Source organism: Theropithecus gelada, chromosome 12 (genome assembly GCF_003255815.1).
Source record: "Theropithecus gelada isolate Dixy chromosome 12, Tgel_1.0, whole genome shotgun sequence".
In the NCBI taxonomy this organism is placed as follows: Eukaryota; Metazoa; Chordata; class Mammalia; order Primates; family Cercopithecidae; genus Theropithecus; species Theropithecus gelada.
Genome location: NC_037680.1, coordinates 31743403 through 31770676, shown reverse-complemented (window position 1 = coordinate 31770676; position 27274 = coordinate 31743403). Strand labels below are relative to the sequence as shown.

The following is a 27274-nucleotide window of genomic DNA, read 5'->3' as shown; positions in this document are numbered from 1 at the left end:
TGATCCTAGATTTGATTCTCCTAAATTTGACATTTTTAAAATACAGCATTTCATAACTGTAGCCTTAACTCACTAAGAAAGGATATGGTCACTAAGAAGTGCCACTGGACATGTTTTACCTAATTCTCAAATTTTTTTTAAAGTGAGAGACTAAATCTGGGATTCTACAGATGTCCGCAGTTGTCACTGTCATTAAATCCTTTGTTTCAAAAAGTAGCAATTCAGTAACTTTTAGAAATACTGATTTGGGTTGGAGAAAGGGCAAAAAAATAGGAGAGGAGAATATAAGCCAAAGTTAATTATTTTAATAACAGATTACGTAATTAGTCGTTTTCAAAAATATGTATATATGAATGACAGAGCCTAATAATGCAAATACTGTGGGTTAAGCAAGGGCAAATGCCTATGAATCATCACTGGAGAGCATAAACTGTGTAGATAAAACCCTATTAGGGATCTCTGGATATTCTGATTCATTGGTATAGGGTGGGTTTTTTTTAGAGCTGAAACAGGTGAGTCTGAGTCACATCGTAAATGAAGAGTGAATGCTTCCTTTGTACTTTTTAGCAGCTTATGGTGGGTTAAATGAAATCCCTGGAGTGAAAGAGGACGATATGTGAACTATCCACTTTTCAAAGGTTGTGTCTCACATATAGTGCAGTATTATTTTTGTTTGTTCAGCCTAAATCTTGTCCTGTTCATAAGTCTTCTGTATTTATTTGGCACAGGAATTCATCTGCTTAAAGCATACTACTTCTGTTTCTGTGATAATACTTCTGGAACCAGGGGGAAGCTACAAAATTAGCAAGGAATAGGCCGGGCGCGGTGGCTCATGCCTGTAATCCTAGCACTTTGGGAGGCCGAGGTGGGCAGATCACGAGGTCAGGAGTTGAGACCAGCCTGGCCAACATGGTGAAACCCTGTCTCTACTAAAAATACAAAAATTAGCTGGGCGTGGTGGCGGACGCTTGTAATCCCAGCTACTCGGGAGGCTGAGGCAGGAGAATTGCTTGAACTGTGAGGCAGAGGTTGCAGTGAGCTGAGATGAGCCTGAGTAACAAGAACAAGACTTGGTCTCCAAAAAAAAAATTAGCAAGGATTATATTATCTAGGAAATGAATACCTGGCTTCCATTAAATGGAAATATTGTTTCATATTCACACAGTCTTTATACTCTGTGAAATGTGTTTCTTTGGAAGAGAATTTATATAGATACTGGATTCTTTTTTCACAGGCTCAGCCCTTAAACCTCTGAGTACTGATGTCAACTATAATTGTAATCAATGTCTTTTCAGGGTAATTGGGATACTTCTGGCAGTGAACTGAGTGAAGGGGAATTGGAAAAGCGCAGAAGAACCCTTTTGGAGCAACTGGATGATGATCAATAAATTATACCAAATATATGTTTACAGTATGATTTAAAGTCTGATTCAGACCAGGGACTCTATTTTAAGTTCAACTGAAGTAACACTGGGTTTTAATTATATCACAGGAAAAAAAAAAGTGCATTTAAGTATTGTTATCGTGGACTTTATAAAAGCAAAGGAAATTGAAAATAACTTTTGATTCTGTATCAAGAATCATATTTTCATACAGTCATAACTGTCTTTCTGTGACCCTTTCACAGGGCACTGTAGGATGGATTAAAGGTGGCAATTTACTGATAACTGCAGATGTCTCTACTTTGTTCTAAAATCTAAGTCATGAGGTGATTTGATTTACTTTATAGAAGCTGGATTTTGAAGATATAATGAAAAATTTTTTGATAATATAGTAGTACAAAAAAAGCACCAGCAACTGATAAAACTGCTTTTTTGTGCACTACCCAACTGGTTACAGCCAATGTGATCTTTTATGGTGAAACTCCTAAGAAATAGGTGGTTTTGCTGGAAACTTGGTAGACCCTTAATTATAGTGGTGCTAATGAGCACTACTGTAATATAAAGCCACCATTATTTTTTATCAAACATCTGAATACATTTTACAAAGGCTATTGTGAGGGCATTATTTTGAGCATCTATTTTGAGGTGATGTTTAAAAAAAACTTTAACATCAAATTGTAAATTAATTTAAATATATTGCCTTAAGGACCTACTAAAGAATGTGCCACCAGACTTTAAGTGATAGTTGCAATATCCTTGTCTAAAAAAAAAAAAAAACAGTTGACTTAAACATTTTCTTTAACAGTTGTCTTTTTTTTCTAAATTCAGTCTTTCTCTTGCTTTTTTCCCCCGCTATTGAGGAAGTATTTTGCCTTCCCTACTCACTGAGAAGTATTGACTTCGTGGTACACATTCTAAAGCATTTCTGATTTGAATATTTTTGTACATTTTTATCAATTATTAAACCTTCTCTTCTAGTGTGTACTAGTATTTATTTCTACTTAAACTGCTCAGCTCTAAAGAAATTGTATGATCATTTTAAAGGTACTAAATCCCTGAAATTTTGCTTCATCTTACCCACACAGCTAGTTTACTTTCCTTTTTTAATATTTGAGAATATTATAAATCAGTGCATTTGAGGTCCCTAGATTTGTTTTTCACCTATGAATTTTTTACAGACTATTTTAGAGAGGCAGTGGTTTGAAGACAGAATACTCTACATGCTAACTTCTGAAGGTTGGTAATGTAATTTATACTATTTTCCTTCAGTGCAGGAGATTTTTTAAGTAAATAAGTAAATTTTAGCACCTATTCTTTGGTATTATCTGTGTTATTCTTTTAATGTGTACACTTGAAGAGATTCTATTTCAAGTTGGGATTTAGAAGAACAAAAAGTTTTTTTTCTTAACTATCCTAGTGAGTTTTGAAAGTGGACTTGACCAGAATGTGTCTTTCCCATTTTGCCCCCGTTTGAATTAAATACAATGTCTACTTTTTAAAGGCTGAAGGGGTGGGCGAGGGGATTGTTTCTCATTTTGTCTCCCAAGTCATTTTTCTGCTAAGAAATATGACCAGGCTTTGTAGGAAGACTCATCTTGGAGAAAATGTGAAGTAATCAAATTGCTTGCTTGAGATTAATCTCCTATTTGTATATTAGAGCCAAAACACATAACAACTTTGGCAACAGGGAATTGTCTAGACTCAATTTTCAGAGGTCCCATTGTAGTGAGTTAATACTGCTAATCATGTCAATCACTTGACATGGAAGTCAGTGGCAAATCTTTAAAGTATGCATTTGATATCGGCAAATATATACTAGTGATGTTTCACAAAAGAATTTTAGAATATGTAAAAAACATTGTTTTAATTACATCCATGAATGATTTCTAAAGTACAGCTTTAAAGTTTTGATTTTTCTATTTAAATAAAAAGCTATTGATGTGTTTTAGCATGTCCTCAAAATAGATTCCTGTATTTCTTACAGAGATAATCTTACTATAACCGCAAATCCCTACAACACAATATAAAGTTTCCCTGTAGTTCACCCATGAAAATTATTTGACTTAAAAACAACCATAGTAGTAAACAAATTGCAATTCAAAATGCAACATCCTTGCCATAAAAGATGTAATTTAAGTGACTGTGATCCTTTGTCTCCCTTTCAGGATCCCATCAAATGGGATTTAGTTGCCAGAAAGATACTTGACAGTCTGAAGGTACAGGTGATAAGATTTTGTTCTCTGTGAATATTTTTAAACTAATAGGTTAAGTTTTTAAATCTTCAGTTTGGTAAAAACTGAAACGTCTTGGAATATTGGTTCTATTAGAGTTAAATATGTTAAAACAGGAAAGTGTGTTTATTTTCAGATAAGGGGAATTTATACTTTTCATTAAAGCCTCAGATTCTTAGGAAAATGTTGAGGGTTTATCTTCCCTCAGTGTCATTAATACTAATGAAGTATTAGATCAAATTCACGTATACATTTAATATCATACTTACTCAATATCCAGAATTTAAATATTTTTTTCTCCCAGTTCATATTTCTTTGTGGGAAAATTGAATTTGTATGAAAACTTAGATAATTTAGCTAATCAAGTGTGAAGTATACACTGTTCCTAACTGAATTAAAACAATGTAATGCTTTTAAATAAAAGCAGTGGTCCTACCACATTTTTTTCAACATAGTAGCTGGCATTTTATTATCATTAGCCAGAGTAGCTTCAGCATATAAATTATTGATGTTTTCCAACTTTAAAAGTGCATTTTATGCCTCCCAGTAAATTTGATAATGATTTGTCACAGCTTTGTCATCTTTTGACTTTTGCTTAACTGGGCCTCATTTCGTACAACTATAATATGAAAAAGGATTGTCCTAAAGTAAGGGAATCAGTTAATGGTAGGATGAAGAAACTGTAAAAACTCCTAAAAAAAAAATCTGTGTGCGTTTTTCTGGAAAGTTTTCAGTTTCAAACTGTGTAATTCAGTTTTCATTCAATTATGTAATTTGATTATATGCTTTAAAAAACATTTGTCTAAATGTTCCCGGTTTTCTTCTGGTCTTACAGTCAGCTGAGTCCTGGCTATGCAGCCACTCATTTTTGCATCCAGAAGGGAGTAACCCCTTTATATGAAGATTGGATTTTTTTTTTTTAAGCTTAGATGCTATGTAAGAGAAAACTATTTGTAATCACAATAGTACCCAGGGAGGAGTGATGAATGCTTGCTTAAAAAAGGGATATTTAAGTATATTATGTAACTTAAATATAAATTATAAAACTAAAAAACTTCAGCTTTTAAAACGGTTTCTAAACAAAATGAAGCAAAGTACATTAATTCCTTCTATCTTAAATCAGACTTTTTATTTTCCCTTGGGTATATATTTCTCTCAGTGTTAGGTAGATTTTAATTCAACCATTCTACATTCTCTACATAAAGTTACACTCATTTTACATGAAAGCAAAATAATGTCTTTACTTTCATGGAACTGTGTTCTAACAGGCTTATAATCTCATTCTGTGCTTTTGGTAATGGCGTATACCAGTCTGATGATTCTTACCATCTTTATTCTTACATTACTCTTCCAATTGTTTCGACTTAACTGGTGGTCATGTAAGTTCCTCGGTGGCAGGGATTTGTCTGGTTCACTTACTGTTATATATCCTTGTGGAATAGGACAGTGCCTGGCACATAATAGGCACTTTGGGAATGAATGTAAAATACTAGTTGAAATATGTATTCATCTGGCATCCATGGTACCCATCATCTGTATTAAAGGGCTTATAAAAGCATCATTGCAATAAACCATACTAACCCACCACTAAAGTCACGGTCATAATTGAAGTGCACCTAAAATAAGGTCCTGTGACTGTACCTTAGCTTTTACTTCAGACATGTCCAAAACTTGTGAGAACATACAATTTAAAGTTGAAAATAATCATTTTGGGCTATTTTTGAATAGGGCTGAAATATGGTGACATGTCAGGCGCTCAGTTTTTTGGCGCTGTCTTTCAGGTGAGGTGGAAAGTGAGAGATGATTTTGCTCTAATTACCCACACATTCTCCCTAACCCTCCATTTTAAGAAACTTAGGTATAATAGCTTCTCTGCTTTTTAAACTTGCCATATAAAGACTACCAAAACTGTTCTGTGATTCTCAGTAGGATCTAGTTCAAGGCCATCTCAGTGCTAGTGATTGGTAATTGTTAATTTGATGGTAATTACCCTACTTGTAAAGTTGACATTCATACTGGCTAATCCTCCCTGCCCCTAGTCATGGCCAATGAAAACATTGAGTGGCTGGCGAATTAGATCAGATTCAAACTAAGCCATTCCTTGATGCTATTCTTCACTACTGTTCCTTAGGGTATCTAAATGTGTTATTTATAAATATTTTTGGGGGCTCCTGCCTGCAAACTTCGGTAGGTGTTGGTCTTCCCCACCTCTACAACTGAGCCAAGGACTTGTTCTGAAAGGTGAGTAATAAGGGAACAAGGTTTCTATTTTCTGTGTTTGTAATTACCAGATTTTCACCTCTGTTTATATATTATTCTGATGTAAAAGAACCTCATAGTTATATAAAATTAGACCTTTTGTAAATAAATATAATTTATTAGAAAAAGTGGCATCTTTTACTAAATTGGATTTGTGTCAGTTTTTTCCTTTAAGCACCACTCAGGCAGCAAGCTCTATGCTGTGAGAGTTGCTAGAGGCCCACGTTATATTTTCTCAGTGTAATTCCTCTTTTTCTTGATAAAAAGACTTTAAAAAAAAAAAAAACCCATCACTTCTTTCACGTACATGTTTGTTTCTTGGGCATAGATGGGCTATTAGTTTAAAAAGAAATGGAAAACATCCTTTTGACGAAATCTGATAAATTCATCTTTGGAGACATTTCTGATAAAAATTAGGAAATACATTAGGACTAAGAGGAGTTTTATCAAACATTAAAATAGGTATGTGTGGCTGGGTGCAACAGCTTGTGCCTGTAATCCCAACACTTGGGGAGGACGAGGCAGGCAGATCACTTGAGCTCAGAAGTTTGAAACCAGGCTGGGCAACATGGCAAAACCCTGTTTCTACAAAAATTAGCCAGGTGTGGTTGTGCGTGTCTATAGTCCCAGCTGCTCGGGAGGCTGAAGTGCGAGGATGGCTTGAGCCTGAGAGGCAGAGGTTACCCTGAGCCAGGATTGCACCACTGCATTCCATCCTGGGTGATAGAGCCAGACCTTGTCTAACAAACAACAAAATGTGGATTATGGAGCTAGTATAAGTGTATCTGTTTTCCAGTGTAAGATCACCTCATTCTACAGAGATGATTCCAGTATGTTGAACCAAAGCAGAGTCAGTGATGGATATCAAGCCCCATTCTATTGAGAGCAGAGTTGAGTCAGGATGGTCACTGGGCATTGCAGTGAATTTTAGTGTTACATGATAGGGAGTGGGGAACGTGAGTATTTAATTCAAAGTCATTGGTAAATACCTTTTAAAAGATGAATGTTACTTTCTCTGCCTCATTTGAACTTACTGCTATAGTTGAGTTTGAAAACATTCTGAATTTGTGGAATATTAAAAGATTTTTCTTTTACCATTAGGCACCAGTCTGATAGTAAAACAAACAAGATCCTTACTGATTGCAGAACTTAATTTTTTGTCTTTCATAAAATAAAGCTTTTAACACATTTCATAACTGGTTTAGTGGAAGGTGCACTGAATTGGGAACAAAAGACCTAAGGCTTTATTATAGGCAATTATTAGATTGCACCTTGGGCAAGTCAGTTTCCCAATGTGCACAACAGTGTTAAATATCTCACAGGCTTCTTGTGAGGAATAAAGATTATTGCCTTTAATCTGTAAGCAGCTATGTGTGACAAATGCAAAGTACGCTGTGGTGGTTGTGACACTAATTATATAAATTATAATACTCCCTTAAATGACTATAACTTATATGTCTATAAATTTAAGCCACTTGAAAGGTATTCTAAAATTTAAAATTTTCCTTGTTTCCGTAAAAAGAACATGAAATGTTATGCATAAACTTTTGATGACTGGGAGTTTTCTTACAACTGTCAGTCCATTTGTGCAATGGGGGCCAAACTGCTTGTGCACCTTGCCAACTGGTATGGTTGTTGGGTGCAGTGTTAACTATGCAGTTCATATATAGCCTATTATCTTTATTTGTACAACATCCTAATTGAAACATTTGGTGGGACTGCTGGGGGGTTGTGGCATTTCACCAAACAAAGGTGCTGTTTCCCCAGAAGCTGTATGTTTATAAATAATACAATTTTGGAGATGTAGTTTCATTTCCAAGATCCATTTTCTATGTTTTATATAGCAAGTGGTCAAGATTTCACATAGGGAGGAATCCTTCCTGAAGTTTACCAAGTGTATTTGGATTCTGAGTTCAAATAGCAAGATAGATATATGTGTTTCTAGAAGGTAAGTCTACATAATATTGCTAAAACCCCCTAAATTGTACCGTTGAAAGATTATGACATATTACAGAATAGTAGTGTAAATAGTTTATTTGCTCATATGCCATGAAAAGACCAGAAAAGTAACATGAATTGCTTTTATAAAACATTCTAATATTGCTAAGAAGCAGGCCCATTAATAGACAAACAGAAAAGAACATGCCAACGTTGTCTATTTGTAGATGAATAAATAGGCAATTATTTTAACATATATGTCAGCATTGAACTTTGGAAAACAGCTGCTTTGTAGTGGAAGTCCAACTTGGTCAAATTGCTATTTTTAATCAAAGTGAATGTTCAGTCCACAGAAAGACAAAATCTTGGCATGTTCTTTTTAAAGTACACATTTATGGGAATGTGCCTGCAGGTGGCAGTTTAATCTTTCTGTAAATAGGTACACTAAAGTGAAATGTGGTAACTTGTCCCCTAAACTGTCCTTGTAGTTAAATATATATATTAAAAAAAACTATAAGTTAAAATAACATTCAGATTGTATAGCATAGGCTGATGCATTTTAAAACAATATTTACAATATTACCCAGAGGCTTAAGTGGGAATTAAAGAGAAGTGTAAAAACCATAAAAAACTGCACCAATTTTATAGCAAAATATCTGTACATTTAAAAAGATCATATAACTACACATCCAAGGAAAAGGGACCTTCACCAAGGGGTTCACATAAGCACAACATAAAATAGGAACTTCAGCGGTTAAATACTATACAATAAACTTTACAATTAATATATTGATGTACCAAGAAGATAAGCCAGAAGCAGAATGTATATTATGAAAAGTACAAATTTAGCTTCAGTCCAGTTTTTGACTTTGGAATGGATCAAGTGCCCTGCCAGAGAGGAAGGAAAAATAACAGTGGCTTAGTGAGCCATTTAGTCCCATTACATATTATTTAAGCTTAATACCATGTTAGTACTTTTTAGCAACTTAAACTGCAATTCCCCATAAGTAGTCTGGGAAATGCATGAACAAGTTAGCCTTGATAGACGATGCCAAGTGTATCTTCTCCAATTTACAGAAAATAAGAAAAAATTGCGATTGTCAGAGGAGAATAAGGCCAGGTTCCTAATACTACTCTGCTAGCAGATGTAACCTTGAATGCTTATTAATAGAGCTAGTAAACTTCTTCCTTGCAAGGCACTAATTTCTGTTCTCAGAATTAATAATGGTCCTCAGAAATGCTAATACTGATTACTGAGATGTTAATTTTAGTGCTAATAAATACACTTGCATTATTTAAAAGCTGCCTCTAGCTGAAGAACACAGTACTACAAATAAGTCTTATACATTATATCCCCACATTCATACCGGTGAATGCTTCTCACAGAGCATGGTTCTCTAGCACAGAAATAGTGGAATGTGAAACTGGAAACAAAGGGTTGAGTGACCTTTGTGCCACTGCAATTGCATCCTGTTTGCACTTTGCCAGGGCCTGGTTATAGACACAAGGAGTCTCATCATGTGACTTTTTCCTTCTTCCAAGTTGCAAGTAAAATACAAAGTTGATGGATATGGCTAAAACAAAATTCCTTCAAAGACATCTCAGCAAAGGACCCACAGCAGATGCATTCATGTTATTTACAACATCAGGAAACCAAGTGGGCCATCATGGGACAATCACAATGGCAGGTAATGAGTTTAATAAGAAATTTACATTTTGGTTAAAAAAACAAACATACTGGTGTAAAAAGATACCTAATCAAATCAAATCCTATTGCTTTGATTAATCTGAACAGGTACTTCCATTTTTAGGCACTTGTTAACAAGGGTTGAAAGGAGAGCTCATTTTAAAATTATTTTGTGTTTGCTAAATCTGAGCCCTTAAGAATATTTTTTGTGTGTTCAAGGCTGCAGTTAAATGGTAGCACTTTCTTAAAGTTCATGTGGGCAGTTTCATTCACGCACACCCTGTATTCATGCAGGCCGGTCTCGGGTTCACATTGTTATTTCGGCACCATTAACAGAACGCAAGTTCTGATCATCAAAGCGCCGCCTGACGCTTCTCCTCACCGCATCGGCTCGTCTGTATGGTTGGTTTCTAAGATCTGTAAAGAGGAGAGTGCCAGTGAGAGAATAGCAACCTTTAATAGCATGTGTCTAAGCAAGACAAAGGCCAGCTGGCAGCCAATCAAAGCAGCTTGTGTAGAAAAGTCAGCTAATGGGCCCTTCAAACTCACCGAGCATTGAATCAAAGACATAAACATTTGCCTTTAATATTTATAATCAAACAAAATAGGGTGTAATACTGGTAGGATTCTAGGACTTTGAGAGAAAAATACAGATTATTTCTGTCACTGGCCAGAGTCTAGCTGAAGTCTTATTTTGAAATGTTTCTTAAATTAGAAGCAGCTGTAGCTTAATTTTTTTGTTTCTGGAAGCCTGAATGAATAAACAGTAATTGCAGTAAATTTTACACTGCAAAATTAATAAACCAGACTGTCCTGTCCCATCTTATCCTTGCAGTTGTAACAAGAACCTAAAGGCTTTCACTTTGCAAATAAGGGACTCAATTTTCATTCCATTAAGCTAGCTAAGTTTATTATTTTGTAAATTTTAAACAAAATAATGTTCAATTAACCATTAAATCTAAACCAACATAATAATCCATTCCCTGACATCCTTTTCGGCCACCTATTTTTTTTTTTTTTTGAAAGAAATGGGGTCTTGTTATGTGGTCTAGGCCAGACTTGAACTAGTCTCAAGTGATTCTCCCACCTCAGCCTCCTGAGAAGCGGGGACTACAGAGCTCTACCACCCAGTATTTTTTATGTTATGTCAGCAAGGAGAAGTTGTCTGGGCCCTCCTGCATAAGAAAATCCTTGTTAAATGAATGAATCAATCACCGCATACCAGTCCAAATAGGCATTGCTCTGTCGGCATGAAGGGATGAGCAGAGGAATTTTATGCAAGGACTCAGTATGAAGGCAAGCTTTCTTGAGTAAGTCAGGTAACCTAGCCGGCAGGCTAGGGTATGCAGCCTCCCTTTGATGAAGTCAGGGCATAGTGCAAAAAGTAAAGCAGGCTTTATACTTTTCCTCTTGTTCTGTTTAATTAGTATTTACTTCCCTTTCATTAACTTAGTATTGTTGACTTCTGCTAGAATACATGGTATCTTTAGAAAGGGAAATACAAACAAATAACAGAATTAAACCAAATTGAATCTTTTGTATCCCTTTATCTACTCAACAAGTTGAAAGTGGAGCTGATGGACCACATTTGACCCACAGAATGTTTGCTCCACTGTGCCCCCCCTCACATTTTAAAATACAGTTTCCTGATGTTTAAATTGGTAATTAACATAAAGACCTGGGTTTCTGTATTTTGAAAAATTGGAAGATCGGGCAAAACCGGGCCCCAATTCCTACACAGCAAAAAGAAGCTGGAGCTAAGATCTGTGCTCTTGGTTCAGCACAGTTCCTACCAGGCCTGTTACCTTCCTGGCTCCTTGACTCATGGGAATTTGTGTGACCCTGCCCTACTCTTTCCTGGGGGGTTGTGGGGGGAGGACAGTCTTTGTCACCCAGGCTGGAGTATAGTGGTGGATATCTACTCACTGCAGCATCCACTTCCTGAGCTCAAGCGATCTGCCCACCTCAGCCTCCCACGTAGCTGGGCTACAGGCATTTGCCAGCATGCCTGGCTAACTTTTGTATTTTTCTTTGTAGAGACGGGGGTTTCGCTTCATTGCCTAGGGTGATCTTGAACTCAAGCGATTTGCCTGCCTTGGCCTCCCAAAGTGCTGGGATTACAGATTACAGGTGTGAGCCACCATGCCCAACCTCTACTCTTAAATTTAAGGAAAAAATAGTTTTACATACCCCAGTCCTCTCAAGCCTCTGCTTCCTATCCCACACTGGCAATGGAAGGCCAGAATTACACTTTTGCCTCATGTGCAGCTCTGTGGTTTTTCAACCGAGCAATTGTTCTAAAGATCTTAATCCTTCAAAGGCTTTAGTTCATATTCCCTGGCCAGGACCTGCTTTCAGTCGCTTCAGATCAAAATGGGTTTAACTGAGTAACTCAAAGACCAAGACAGGGGTAAAGGAAGGACAGCCCAGCACTCAGAGCAAATACAATCATCAGCAAATACCCTTGCCCAAGCCATCACACTTGAGAAGTTAAAAGCAGGCTGAGAAAGAGTCCAATAGAGAGGCTCAATCCCTGCATCATTGGAATGTGAGGTACAAAAACTCCCTGGTCAGATTCTCACCAGTATTACCCTCAGCAATAGATTGAAACCATTGATCTGCATACAGAGAGAGGAGGAAGCTAAGTAAAAAGTGATGCTTGCCAGCTCTGTGTATCCTCCACCACCGGTGTGCTAGAAGAAATCCTTACCCTCGAGTGAACATTTGGAAATTTAGTGATATTATTCTTCTTTAAGGCTAAACAGAAAAAAAACAAAAACACAAAATGATGGTTAAGAAAAAATGGGATGAAAATGGAAAGCAACTCAACTTAGTGCTCAACATTCCCAGGCATGTTAGCCAACAGAGGAAGAGAATGGAAAGCCATTACTACAAGAAGTGTTAGATCAAATAAGGGAAGGACGAGTGCATCTTCCCACCCAGCTCTCTGACCACCCGGTTCCAAGCTGCTTTGAAGATTGGCTCCAGAAAGATATAGTCCAGCAGCAAAACTGATACAAACATCAGCCAAGCAGATGACAAGTTTTCTAGCCTGTTAATAAGCACTGGTGGGTAAGTACACTGCAGAGCAGGCAATGACACTCTATGTCCTTTGCTATCAGAGATAGAAGAACATACATAAGTGCAATTCATAGAATAGTTATGCCACAAAATAAACACCCAATTCCATGTCAATCTCAGCACAGGAGTCAATGGCTATGTCCAATTAAGAGTATGTGCTTCCCTTGTCTCTTTTTCTAATCAACCAGACACTGAAGAGAAGTTCGTTTCTTATTAGGCATCAAGAACTAAGCCCAGGAAGTTACTTTGAAAAGTTTGATCGTTTCCCCCCCCCCCCCCCAACTTAAAAACAGTGGCATTTTCCAATGATATTTGCTGTTAATATTTCTGGTGCCACCATCCTGACTAAAGCAGCAGGTCAAGATATGATCTGATCACAGAAGGTATAGCCTGGGTTTGACATGGAACAGTGAAGATGTGTGAATGAGATAAGACAGTGGGAGCGCCTAAGCCTTTGTATTCATGTCCTGCCTCACAGCTTTGCTCCAACATGGAATTACTGATAGTTGAACATGGGCATGACATTCAGAAGGAATAGAGGTGGCCTACTAAGGTAGGGTGTCATAAAGCTATGAATTGCCTATATCTACATATACAAGCTAGGTCAAAAGGGCTCCCTGTGTTAAGCTCGTATTACGAGTTCCATCACACTGTGGACGTATAAGAGAGTTAAAAGAAAGGCCCAATCTGCAGCTGTGCATAGTTTACAGTTCCTTCAGCAAGTCATTTTGTACTTCAGAGCACTTTGCATTCCTGAGCACTTTCATATGGCAGGTGATTATGCTATCAAATCATATTAACGGGGTACGGGATAAAAGGGCTAGGTTAATATCTGTAAACCTACTAGAACAGTACGTTTTGTGGGTTTCTGTTTTGTTTTGTTTTTTGTTTTGTTTTGTTTTGTTTTGTTTGAGACAGTGTCTCTCTCTGTTGCCGAGGCTGGAGTGCAGTGGCGGGATCTCCACTCACTACAACCTCCACCTCCTGGGCTCAAGCAATGCTCCCTCCTCAGCCTCCCGAGTAGCTGGGATTACAAGTGTGCACCACCACGCCCAGCTAATTTTTGTGTTTTTTGTAAAGATGGGGTTTTACTATGTTATCCAGGCTGGTCTCAAACTCCTGGGCTCAAGTGATCCTTTTGCCTCAGCCTCTCAAAGTACTGGGATTACAGGTGTGTGCCACTGCATCCAACCTGAACACAGTAAATTCTTAATACATGTTAGGAATAGCAGTTATTGTTATTAATGGCTACTATATTGTGTTGAAAGACATTAGCTCAAAAATCTTAGAAGCAATCTACTTGGTACCAATCCTGATTCTCAAAGAAGTGCTCTTAGTATTTCTGCTCTATTTTTCTGAAAATTTCTGTGAACAATTCTATGAATTCAACTGTCAAACACACCCAGACTGTTACAGCAATGTGAATACATACATGTATTGAAAGTGGCAGTGAGTGAGCAATAATGATTGAAATGCAAAATCATGCAGCATGAGAACACACAATATAACATGATGGAGATGGCAATTCCATGCTAGCATGTTGGTGGGCCCTGACAGACACACAGAGGGGGACATAAGAGATCAAAAAACCTGTAGCAACCTTTTAAGAGCATCAGGTGAGAAAGAGTGATAGTTTAGTAATGGTATTCCTCAGTGAGAACAGGTTCGCAGAAAAACCGAGAGCCACGCTTGGCGGTGCGAGCAGTAAAGGGCACAGTCTTCAGCACTGCATTGAAAATGACAGCCAAACAACACAAACAGAAGAGAATAAAAAGCCAAGATCTATTGCATTAGTACATGGTTAGTGCACTGTTAATCATACCTGGGGATGGGGTTTGGGGGAGATGGGCAGGAAATGGGGAAGGCAATGTATACTCAAGTTAGTTCATAAAGGTACAAAGGAGTTTATCTGGGGCTTTGGGGTGAGTCAGGAAATGAAAAATGCTCCAAGGAGGATAAAAACCGCCCTATAAACAGATATTCATTCCCCTCTTCTAGTAGATTAATGACTTAGATCAAGCAAATAGAAAACGTACATTACATTCATTTTATAAAGCCAGATGTAATTGGGATGGAGGACATTCTAATGAAAAAGGAACTCCAAGTTCTTTGGTTTTTTTTGTTTTGCTTTGTTTTTTTAAGACAGAGTCTCGCTCTGTGGCCCAGGCTGGAGTGAAGTGGTGCGACCTCGGCTCACTGCAACCTCCACCTCCCGGGTTCAAGCAGTTCTCCTGTCTCGGCCTCCCAAGTAGCTGGGATTACAGGCACTAGCCACCATGCCTGGCTAAGATTTTTGAATTTTTAGTAGTGATGGGGTTTCATCATGTGGCCAGGCTGGTTTTGAAGTCCTGACCTCAAGTGATCCACCTGCCTCACCCTCCCAAAGTACTTAGGATTACAGGCATGGGCCACCGCACCCAGCCAGGAACTCCAAGTTCTTAATGAGCAAGGCTGGATGCTTCCTTGACTACAAGTTCATTTTATAGCACTGAGACCAAAAAGTGCTTACCTAGGAAGGAAGTCTATTCCTGGTCTTGCTTAGAGTGGAGTTTCTCGCCCAGCATGGAGGAGGCAAGGAGAGGTGCTACAATGAAGGTTTTATCTGGGGGGCATCTACAAGCCGCTGCATTATGTACACTGAAATACCAACAGGCACACGTGCAGAGTGTGTGTGCCATGTATAGAGAATGGCATTTTCATCAGCCACTTACTATCCACTTAAGACCTACACTGCTTTAATCTGGCAGGGAATTCATTATTGACTTCCTTTTTAATCTGTCTAATCTACCTAATCACCGAACCTATGTATTTAATTTCCCTGGGTTTGAGCTGTTGAGAAAAAAATTCGTGGTTTTCACCATTTAGGATCCCAATGTACAATGTTCACTAAGCTATAACAAGAAATGAGACAGGCCGGGCGCGGTGGCTCACACCTGTAATCCTAGCACTTTGGGTGGCCCCAAGGTGGGCAGATCACGAGGTCAGGAGATTGAGACCTTCCTGGCTAACATGGTGAAACCCCGTCTCTACTAAGAGTACAAAAAAAATTAGCCGGGCGTGGTGGCGGGCGCCTGTAGTCCCAGCTACTTGGGAGGCTGAGGCAGGAGAATGGCTTGAACCCAGGAGGTGGAGCTTGCAGTGAGCCGAGATAGCGCCATTGCACTCCCAGCCTGGGCGACAGGGCGAGACTCCATCTCAAAAAAAATAAATAAAAAGAAATGAGACATCAAGAGTCTAGGAATTCTATTTTTAAAAATCAGGACAGTTGGGGAAATGTGAACTTAATATCAGATATCTGATATTAAGGGATTCTTGGTTAGATGTGATAACGGTGTAAAGTATGTTTTTGTTTTTATAAGAGTCCTTTTGAAGATACATATTGAAATATTTCCAAAGGAAATTCTACGTCTTGGTTGTCAAGGGTTGGATATGGGGGTAGGTAGAGTGTACGTGTAACAAGACTGGCCATGAGTTCATAATTTTTGAAGTGGATGAGGGATATATGGGACCTCATCATACTATTTTCAGTACTTCTACATATTATTGGACTGTCCCATTATAAAAAGCTATAAGCATCTGGAAGCTTACAAGCAACATTCATGTGCAACAGACATGAAAGAAAAGTCACTTGTGGCCTCTGCTACTAGTGCCCACGTTATTATTCTGATCTGTAAAAGGAAGTACAGAAATCTGGGAGAATTGGTTTGAGGAGATAGCATTAAGCTAATTTAATCAGACAAGAACCAGGCTGGGTTAACACACAATTCTTGGCTGATAAAACTAGTTCCCAACCCTGGGCTGGAAGCGGAAGCCTGTTGGCTCATCCAAATTAAAGTACCTACTGACTTCAGTTACTTTGAATGAGTAGAGGCTTTTAAAGAGCATCCATGGACTATGATTAGTACATTGCTGAATGGGTCTTGTTCACAGTGTTTATTAATCAGGCAGGTGGCTAGGTGTGGCCACGAGGGAAAAAAAAATGGAGCATTATGACATATCAATAACAATGGAAATCCTTTAAATCAAGGAGCTCTGCTGAAACCTGCAGGGTTCCAATGCAGAGTATTGGGGCAGTATACATGCTGCTGTTAATAGACTTCAAACCCTCTCTGCATCACTCTGGGTGTGAATAAAGTCAACTAATGAACTTGACAACCCTGGACAAAAGAAGCTGCAAAATCTGCATGCATCCCAGTCTAGGTAAGGCCAGTGGGATCTCCATGAGCCACAGTGAAGAAGTATCTTTTACCTGTGATAATATCTTCAATGGCACCATCTTTTCCCTCATATACATGTCTGTTATCTTTAACTTGTCGTCGTCTTAATTCTGCAATTAACTCTTGCTGCTGCCTCTTTGATTTATGAGAAGGAGACTGAGAAGAAAGAAGGGCAGAGATTAGTGAGGCCAGCACCCATTAGGAGTTTGTGAAAATCCAAAATGTGCCTGAGCATTATGTTACTAATAAGCAGCTTCGGCCAAAAACACACACTTCCCACATTCTGCTCAAATGCAGAAAACTCAAGTTTCTGGGAAGGAAACAGGAACTTTCACTAATGAACACACAAAACTTCACCTGGCGGCAACAAGAGACAACTGGTAATGACTACAGACGTCAATTGTGTTACCAGGGATCACAATGAAGAAAACTGTATGCACTGCCAGCCTTTATGCTCTAAGCCCTTCCATCACTGGGTCATCTGATGTGGCTTCTCTGTATATCCAACTAAGTTCCAGATGTCTATAAGCCTGGATATGCTACACAAACATGCTCTTAGCCTCATTCCAGTGGTTATGGAACAAAGTAATGACCATATTTCCATTTGCCAAGTGTCCAGGCACCAGAAGGAAGTGATGAGGATCCTGGGCACACCTAGCTTGCTGGTCCTTCCTATGGCTTGCTCTAAAGAGCCCTCTTAGCCTCTCCTCACGGACCTGTCTCATGAGCGTGGCATTTCTTACCTTTGGATCCTGCTGCTCCATCAGAGCTTCTTGCTCCAGGAGTTTTTCCATGAGAGCTTGTTCCTGCTTTTTCCTAAGCTCGTTTTCCTCTTCTGCTTGCTGGATAAATCAGAAGAACCAGAAAGATCATGTTAATGGGAATGATAGCAGCCAAGATTTTTAAAAGTCATTCTTCAGGCATCCTTAGTGAGTTGAGAATTAGAATAAATGGAAGGTTGAGAAGATCTACACTTCATGCCTGTATTTAGCTCTGCTTCTGGGCTACGCTATCTGTCACATCTCTTTAAAAGCTGGGAGCTGAGATTCATCCAGAAGCCCTTTCCTGATGATCCTCTCCCTGTTTGAACTTCCTCTTAGTCTCTGTCCCACACACTGGTGGACACCTACCATCCTGGCAGCTGTGCTCAGTGATTTTGTTTTCCTTTCAGAGACAGTCTGCCTACCTAGAGCTCCTCTGATAGCAGGATCTAAGATTCTTCTGCTTTCTGCCTATTTTTTAGGGGAAAACCCTCATTTCTTTTCATGGCCTCACCAGAGTGACACTCTTGGACTCTCCCATGCCTCACTCCTTCCCAAGGGAGGCAGTGTGACTAGTCCGATGAATCTAGAAGAAAGTGAATAGGCTCACCTCAGCTCAGCCCTCTTGGGCAGTCTTTCTTCTGAAGCTGGCCTCCCTGAAGAGACCTCTAGTTGTCAAGCTGTGAACTGATGGATAGGTCACCTACCTAATTTGCAGCTGAAGTAGGTCACAGACACCACATTTTCCAGCCCAGCTGTTATCAGTAATAAAGTTTACATTTGGGTCTCCATTGCTTTTATTTTCATTTTGGTCTACATGAGAGATGATGTCCTAAAACCCCAACCTCTGCCTACAAAGTCCCTACAAAGTTTCATCTGCTCCACCTATATCCCTGCTGATGCCTCAGGCTTTGAGAAAAACCCCAGCCACTTCCCAACCTGTCTTAGCCGATTTTAAAATATATTTTCTCTTTTGACCTTAGACTTACATGTTTTTGTGAGAAAAAATGGCACAGCACAGGCTATCTCTGCAGCACATAAGCACAGCCAGCTAGTGGGCTTGGGCTACCAAGCACTGCAGACAGCAGCAGTTGGTGGCCTGCAGCTTTCTCGTCACGTGCAAGTTCTCAGAGTCTGGCACATGGAGTTTGTGCCGTGTTTCTGTTCACCCTGACTGCCACAGACATGTTCCCTCTACCAGCAGCTTGTATCTCTACTGCTACATTAAGTCATGCTGAGGGAAGACGGACTAAAAATATTTTGACTTTAGTAAAAGGCCCGATAATGATTTTCCAGAGCCAGCAGCCCCTAGTGGTGTTAGAGAAGTGTCCCCCTATTTACAATGGGACTTTTCTCAAAAGTGTAGAGAACCCTGCCACATCCCTCCTCCCCTCTGCAATAAACATTCCTCCTACCTCCACCAATGTTATCAGTGCTACATGCAGACAAGCCTGAAGGATATAGATTGAGGTGTTTCCAAGGTCAGCTAAAATCTTCTAACAACCTTCTTGTAATTTCTCAAGTGGACAAATTCTTCTGATACATGCCTCTTTGAGTCATAGGCTTTTTCAAGACCACAGCCCTGGATTATGTCCAAGAGGGCCTCCCATTTAAAGGAAGGGCCACTTACTGATCCACACCAAGAAACAGAGTGCCCATCCTTAAAAACACCATCCTTCAGTCCACACTAGAGAAATGCTGGTCTAAGAGGTCCTAAGCCCCGTGCTAGGACTAACACAAGCAGGCTCTCTTTAACCTCTGCTATATCATGCACCTTCGCCACAGGCCACAGCTCACTTCTACCCATTAAACAATTCCACAAGAGGCCTGGATTTTCAAGTCCTTCACCTTGCCTGCCTAGGTGAACAGTCAATGGGGCAGCAGTGGTCTTGGAGCATCTCTCTTGCCCCAAGAGGGCTGCCAAGAGCTTTGTTTTCTGGCTGAGGCAGAGGACTAGCTAGGTGGAGAAAGGGACCATAATGTTCCTCAGCTTCCACAGAGCCAGGGACTGCTATCTCGTGAAGGCCACCCAGATCTGCTGTCCACAGGAACTGGGAGGTCTCTGCAGAGAGCTGGGACTCAGACACATCTTAAGGAGGGCCTTAACATATACCTTGTATGCTTTCACAAACCGGACGAAGACGGGAAAGAAGACAGAGGGTGGTGTTGTCTTGGGGTTTTCTCCAAAATACTTCACAACATCATCAAAGGCATCCTGTGAAGAAGCAAATTTTTCTTGAATTTCGTTCGGCATTTGAACTGGATGCTCTGGGCGGAACACTGACGCAAAGCAGCCGCCACGAGACAGGCTCCCATGGCCTCGCGTTGCTGCACCTCCCTTACCTCCCAAGATTGCCTAACACCTTTGTGTTTCCTCCAAATGTCTCAGCAGAGGCAATCCGAGGAATGCAATAGTGGGGCACAGGAATTCATCTGCAGGACCTCCTGCCACTTCTACACACATGCATGCACACACATGCACGCACACACCCCACATACAAAACACGGAAACCTTTCAAGGGTTTCCAAAGGCCGTGGCAGAACCCCTTAAAACCAACAAGGTCAAAAGGGATCTTAGTCACTCTGATCCTAAATCCCACTCCCTTGCTTCAACACTCCCTATGACAGCCTCACACAGGGGACACTCAGTCTCTGCCTGAACTCTTCTATGATACAAGACTGCCACAAACCGGAGGCCCTTCCACTGAATCTGCTTTCTGAGTCCCCATCCCCCAACTTTGCCTCTACCTCCTCTGATGATGTACTGTTCATTCTGTTTTGCAGGCCTGCCTATCAGCAACCCCCAGTATAGTGTAAGATTTCTGAGGACAAGATCTACAGAAACCCAATACACAGGGAACACTGCTTTGCCGAGCACAGGCCTGATGCATGTGGGCTGAACTGAATACAGGACCCACAATGGAGTGGGTGTTGAAGTGAAAGGGGAGATGGGGGGACAGGGTAGAGAGCCCCAAATTAGAAAAGGACAATGAGGATGGGGCCCTTCCAAGAATAACCCTGGGAATGGTCCCCCTGTAATAATCAATAGCTACACAAGAAATCTACCCTCCACAAACCGAGGGAAATGGAACATTTCTCCCTAAATCCAGGGCCTGCACCACAGGCAGCTTTAATGGATGCAGCCTCTTCACAGGTTTCGGGGGCACCGATACTTGCCTGTGCAATCTTGGCATCATCCTGCAGCTTCTTCAGCTTCCCCTCATTGTTGAGGATGAACTCCTTCAGCAGTGTGTTGTGGTCATGCATGGTGTACTCTCTCTTGGTCAAGTCCATTCCCCTCTGGAGCTCCTTGACATCCAGCAAAACATTCTCAAGGGAGACTGAAGCAGAGAAAGAACATCCCAGTGAAACTCAACGGGGAAAGTCACAACCACAGCGAGTCTGGCTGCTGGGCCAAGTTCTCAGGAGATTCTTAGGCTTACCCAAGGGCCCTAAACCTAGTTTCCAGCTTTTGGCACAGACATCTTTTAATACAAAGAAGCATTATAAGCACTACATTACATTCTTTGCATTCACTAGTTCTTTTGCATCATTAGGTCATTTTGCCAATGAGCAAAAGCAGCATAAAGGGGTTCCGTGGCCTGCCCTTGGTCACACTGCTAGTAGGTGGCAGAGGAGTTCAGGTAACAACTGAGGACTCTAAATCCCACACTTGCACAAAACTCTTCCATTTCTCTTACAAGAAATAGCCTGTCGGTGGGCCCGTAGGCTCAGCGGTCCTTATCTGCAGCAAGCCTAAGGTTTTGTGTGTTTCAGAGACAAGTTCTCACAATGTCATCCAGGCTGGAGTGCAGTAGTTCCATCAAAGCTGACTGCACCTAAGTGGTTCCATCAAAGCTCACTGCACCTTCAAACTCCTACCCTGACATGAGTGTTGGGATTATAGACATGAGCCACTGTCTAGCCTATAAACTCTTTTTGCATTTCTCTGACTCTCAAGCAGGGGGCAGCCTTTTGTTTGTTGACCATAGGTTGTATTGATTACTAGGACCCAAAGCAGCCTTGCACAGCTTCTTTAACAACCTCTCCCTATTCAGAAAGGATAAGTGTGAACCTTTCTGTCTGCAGTGTGGCCCCTCCCAGGGCAGGCACTGCCCCCAGAACCTCCTGAGCAGCTTCTGTGGGATGCTGGGTCCCAGCTCTGGGCCTCCTTGCCTGACTCAGCTCTGCACATGGACAAATCATTGGTGCAAAAGTAACTGCAGTATTTGCTGAAATACGCTGTTTGATACTGGAATACATTCTTAAATGTGGTTATGTTATACATCATTTTAATGCACATTTCTCACTTTTTTTGCTAATGATGTATTACTTGCTTTTTATATTTATTTTAGACTACAGAAATGACGTTAGACAAAAAGCAAATTCAAGCGATTTTCTTATTTGAGTTCAGAATGGGTTGTAAAGCACTGGAGACAACTCGCAACATCAACAAATGCATTTGGCAATGCATTTGATGGTTCAAGAAGTTTTCCGAAGGACACGCGAGCCTTCGAGATGAAGAGCTTGGTGGCTGGCCATCAGAAGTTGACAACGACCAACTGAGAGCAATCATCGAAGCTGATCCTCTTGGAACCATACAGGAAGTTGCTGAAGAACTCAACATCAACCATTCTATAGTCTTTTAAAGCAAATTTGAAAGGTGAAAAAGCTCAGTAAGTGGGTGCCTTATGAGCTAAGAGAAAATTTTTTTAAAAATCGTTGAAGTGTCATCTTCTCCACTTCTACGCAACAAACCATTTCTCAATCGGATTATGACATGCAACCAAAAATCGATTTTATATGAGAATCAGCAATGACGAGCTCAGTGGTTGGACCAAGAAGCAGCTCCAAAGCACTTCCCAAAGCCAAACTTGCACCAAAAAAAGGTCATGGTCACCGTTTGGTGGTCTGCTGCTGGTGTGATCCACTACAGCTTTCTGAATCTCAGCGAAACCCATTATATCTGAGAAGTATGGCCAGCAAATCAATGAGATGTACCCCAAACAGCAACGCCTGTAGCCAGCATTGGTCAACAGAAAGGGCCCACTTCTCCATGACAACACCCAACCACACGCTGCACAACCAACGCTTGAAAAGTTGAAAAAATTGGGCTACAAAGCTTTGCCTCATCCGCCATATTCACCTGACCTCTTGCCAACCGACTACCACTTTTTCAAGCATCTCGAAAACTTTTTGCAGGGAAGATGCTTCCACAACCAGCAGGATGCAGAAAATGCTTTCCAAGAGTTGTTGAATCTAGAAGCATGGATTTTTTTCACTACATGAATAAACAAACATTTCTCATTGGCAAAAATATGTTGATATTAATGGTTCCTATTTTGATTAATAAAGATGTGTTTTGTTTGTTTTTGAGACGGAGTCTCGCTCTTTTCACCCAGGCTGGAGTGAAGTGGTGTAGTCTCGGCTCACTGCAACCTCTGCCTCCCGGGTTCAAGCAGTTCTCCTGCCTCAGCCTCCCAAGTAGCTGGGATTACAGGCGTGTGCCACCATGCCCAGCTAATTTTTGTATTTTTAGTAGAGACAGGGTTTCACCTTGTTGGCCAGGCTGGTCTCAAACTCCTGACCTCAAGTGATCCACCTGCCTCAGCCTCCCAAAGTGCTAGGATTACATGAGCCACCGCACCCGGCCATAAGATGTGTTTGAGCCTAGTTATAATGATTGAAAACTCACAGTCCAAAATCACAATTGCTTTTGCACCAACCTACTAAAACAGTGCAATAGGTTTTTCCCTCAGTAGACTCACACTGTCTTATCCTTGATTCTCTAACACTTATGATAGTGCCAAGTACATGGGGGGCACTCAAAGGTGTTCCCTGGATAAATGAAGGAGTGAGTGAATACATGAGTGAAGGCATAGAGAATCTGTGTGGGGCAACCTGGGCACCAGAGAGCAAACAGAAAGAACAGTTCTGCCAAGGAGCAACCCAGTCTCCCATTTTCCTCATTGATGTTTTTCAAATGACACCATTTGGACCAAACAAAATGAACTAGTACCCACTGGTCAGATACAAATTATAATAGCTTTTTAACATTTTTGTTAATTAGAATTGTGAGGTGTAAGAACTAATTTAGGCAAAGGGAAACTTGAAAGGAGGAAAATCACTTGGTAAGAACAGAAATTCTGCCTGCTGTCTAAATGAGCCCCAAGCTCGTTCTAGGTCTATCCAGCCTGCATCATATAGTTCTTCACAGTCAGAGAGTCATCTCCATCTGCCTCTCAGTCTCCACCACAGCGTCTGCAGCATTTATTCCCGTAACAAGTGCATCATCTCATTCATTCATTCATTTGTTCACTTGTTCATTCATTTATTTCCAACATCCAATTTTCAGGGGCTGAGAGAAATAGATAAATAAAACCTGATATACCCTTAAGAAGTGCACAGATTGGCCAGGCATGGTAACTCACACCTGTACTCCCAGCACTTTGGGAGGCTGAGGCGACAGGATCACTTGAGCCTAGGAATTCAAGACCAGCCTAGGCAACATAGGGAGACCCCATCTCTACAAAAATTTTAAAAATTAGCTGGGCATAGTGGTGTGTGCCTGTGGTCCAAGCTCCTCAGGAGGCTGAGATAGGAGGATCGTTTCAGCCTGGGAGGTCAAGACTGCAGTGAGCTTTACTGCACTGTGGCCTGGGCAACAGAGCAAGACCCTGTCTAAAAAAAAAAAAAAAGTGCACAGATTGCAATGGACATGCAAATTGTTGTAATACAGTATGAGAAATCTTGTATGAGAGGGTGGAACAGAGTGCTCTTTAGTGAGAACACAGAAGCAGCAGCCATTTACCCTAGCTGAGTTAGAGAAGGCCTCACCCTCAAAAATTTCATATGCCTGAGGTACCCCATAGGAATCTGAATTTATAATAAACACTGGCTGCTTATGGTTCAATATCATAATTTGAGAATCACAGCCTGTAACTGACTGTAAGGTCAATCTGCGTATCATTCCTTTTTCTAATATGCTTTTCAGAGAACATGGTACACTGGGTGATACACTTCATGAAAAGTAAGACCAGGTTTCTAGTCCTGTTTCTATCACTTTCTACTCATGTGACTTTGGGCAAGACATTTAACCTCGAAAAATCTCAATTTCCTTACCTATAACAATGGAGATACTATTACCTTGTACATCCCAGCTATCTTAGAGTCACAGATGATTTAAATGAGAAAATGTATACCTGTCTTAGCAAAGTAGCAACCAAGAAGTGCTGATAATTTAACTAGTGTCCAGGCAAAGGCAAAATGTTTACAACTACCACACTTGAGCAAGTAGAATGGCACAAAACCAAATTAAAAGTGTTTGTTGGGTGATGATTTTCAGATTCTCATTCTCACATTTCATACAACAGCAGCAGAATAAAAAGGGCAGTGAATAAAGGAGGGAAGGGACATGACGCTCAGTGGTCTGTATCTTACAGAAAGGACACAGAGATCACCTTTACGCCCACGTTCTCTTCTGCTCTCAGGGGTGGACAACACCACAGCTGATGTGTTCCAGCTCAGAGTGGCTGACTTCTTAGCCTTGGCTTTTTAAATGGGTTCTGAAAAGTGTTTAAGCAGGGAATGGCTCCACCACAATTAAAGGCATTAATACCCAAGACAAACGGTAATAGCTGAAATCAAGTACCTGCAGCAGCTTTTTCCACATAATGAAGCTCATTATAAAACAGGGACACTTGGTGATATTTTTCTTTCACCACATTGGATATATAGTGCAACAGTGTTTGCTTTCTGTCTGTTGACTTTGTATCTAAGAGCTGAAAACAAAAGGGAACACAGGTTAGGTACAAGAGTAAAGGGTAACAGGAGAGCTACCCCTCAGATGACGATTTCCCACCCAGAGTCATTAACTGAGTAATAGTCGCCCAACAGGCTGGAGCATTCCCAGAGGAGGGTCAGGATTCCATTTGTTCCTTAGTGAACCATTCCACTGATGCTTAACTGGCTCGAGAACTTTCCAACCAGGGCACATGCTTAACTATAGGGATGACTCTAAGCACCTGAGAATGGTTCACAGCTTTCCTCTATAGTAGTTCCTCTTTACCCACAGGTTTACTTCCCATAGTTTCAGGAAACCTGCAGGTTTCAGGTATCCAAAAATATTAAGTAGAAAATTCCAGAAGTAAACAATTCATCAGATTTGAATTGTGCACCACTCTGAGCAGCATGATAAAACCTCACACATGCCATTCCCATCCCTCCTAGACCTAGAATCACCCTTTTGCCAAGTGGATCCATGCTGTAAACATTACCTGCCATTAGTCACTTAGTAGCCATCTGGGTTATCAGGTCAACTGCCGCCTATTGCAGTGCTTGTGTTCAAGTAACGTGTTTTATTTCACTGTTCTTTTTTTTTTTTTTGAGATGAAGTCTCGCCTGAGTTCAAGCGATTCTGCCCCCTGAGTAGCTGGGATTACAGGTGCCCGCTACCAAAAATTAGCCCAGCTAATTTTTGTACTTTTAGTAGAGACAGGGTTTCGCCATGTTGGCCAGGATGCTCTCAAACTCCTGACTTCAGGTGGTCCACCTGCCTCAGCCTCCCAAAGTGCTGGGATTACAGGTGTGAGCCACCATGCCTGGCCTATTTTATTTTTCAGTTACTATGAATCTCTCACTGTGCCTAATTTATAAATTCAACTTTATAACAGATATGCATCTCTAGGAAAAAAACTGTGTGTATATAGGATTCAGTACTATCTGAGGTTTCAGGCATCCACTGGGGTCTTGGATCACAGCCCCCATGGATAAGGGGGACACTGATTACTGGACTTACATGAACTCTCCCAGCCCTGCATCTACTATCCCACCTTCCTTGCCTTAAAAGAAGGATGGCTCTAATTTTAGTGCTCTTCGAAGTGAAGAGCCGGAGGAGAAATGGGGATGTAGAGCCAGCAGGTGCGTGCAGGTGCCTCCTACACAGCAGGGCTCCTATGCTCCAGTTTTTACATTTAGCTTAGCCCCTCCCTTATTTCCTAGCCTGTGAAGACCTGAAACAGACATGCTTAACTGATCACGATCTGCTGGAGGCCAGCACTGTGACTGACGGGACACTCCTTATTAAATAACTAGCTCCCTGGTCTAGGGACTCAACCCACTGCCCAGCCTTCTCATGTGGCAATCATGTTAGGCCTGCACAGCCTGGAGGGAGTCCACGGGGGATTTTCTCTAGACCTGTTCACATTAGTTAGGTGACTCTGAAAATTAGAGCACCTTGCATGCAAAAACAACAACAAAAAAATTTAAGAAAATATAGAAAAGTACTTACAAAAACAGTTTGAAAAAATTCCCTGATTCCATCCAACCTCTGCTAATATTTTAACCTACTTCCATTGTCTTTCTCCCCACATAGTTTACTTAGCTGAAATTCAACTGTACATGCAAAGCATACCCTGCTTTCTTTTCTAAACACAAACCTTTCTTGGAACACTCTTTATCAGTATGTTAATGGTGGAAGAATAATAGTTCACTATATTAACTAGCGTTACAGCACATTTAATCATTCCCACAGACCTTTAGATTGTTAATTTGCAATTATAAATAAAATACAGCATTCAAAATTCAGACACTTGAGAAAAGATTCCGAGAAATGGAAATACTGAGTCAAAGGGTATGAGTAATTACAAGTTCTATGTGCTCTCTGTCAATGGTGTTCCAGAAAATTAGTACCAATTGAAAATATTCATCAAAACATCCC

At 40.5% G+C, this 27274-nt stretch overlaps 2 protein-coding genes across 8 annotated transcripts in view; one reads left to right on the top strand and one right to left on the bottom strand.

Moving 5' to 3' along the window:
• The window catches only part of PRPF40A (pre-mRNA processing factor 40 homolog A), a 67823-nt gene extending 61823 nt beyond the window's left edge, over positions 1-6000 (top strand). For all 4 annotated transcript variants that reach the window (XM_025404113.1, XM_025404112.1, XM_025404110.1 and 1 more), the window contains one exon: positions 1296-6000. In XM_025404113.1, coding sequence (XP_025259898.1) covers positions 1296-1388 — 93 coding nt within the window. In that variant the 3' untranslated portion in view covers positions 1389-6000. The remainder of the gene's footprint in view (positions 1-1295) is intronic.
• Positions 6001-7888: 1888 nt separating this feature from the next.
• FMNL2 (formin like 2) overlaps positions 7889-27274 on the bottom strand; it is a 322575-nt gene continuing 303189 nt past the window's right edge. For 2 of the 4 annotated variants that reach the window (XM_025404122.1, XM_025404123.1), the window contains 7 exons: positions 25208-25337; positions 20734-20897; positions 19670-19771; positions 17539-17637; positions 16828-16951; positions 12208-12254; positions 7889-9914 (listed from right to left, as the gene is read on the bottom strand). In XM_025404122.1, the coding sequence (XP_025259907.1) occupies positions 9876-9914; positions 12208-12254; positions 16828-16951; positions 17539-17637; positions 19670-19771; positions 20734-20897; positions 25208-25337 (705 nt within the window). In that variant the 3' untranslated portion in view covers positions 7889-9875. Of the gene's footprint in view, positions 9915-11300; positions 12255-16827; positions 16952-17538; positions 17638-19669; positions 19772-20733; positions 20898-25207; positions 25338-27274 lie in introns of those variants that run through there. The other 2 variants (XM_025404121.1, XM_025404120.1) reach the window with 2 other exon arrangements.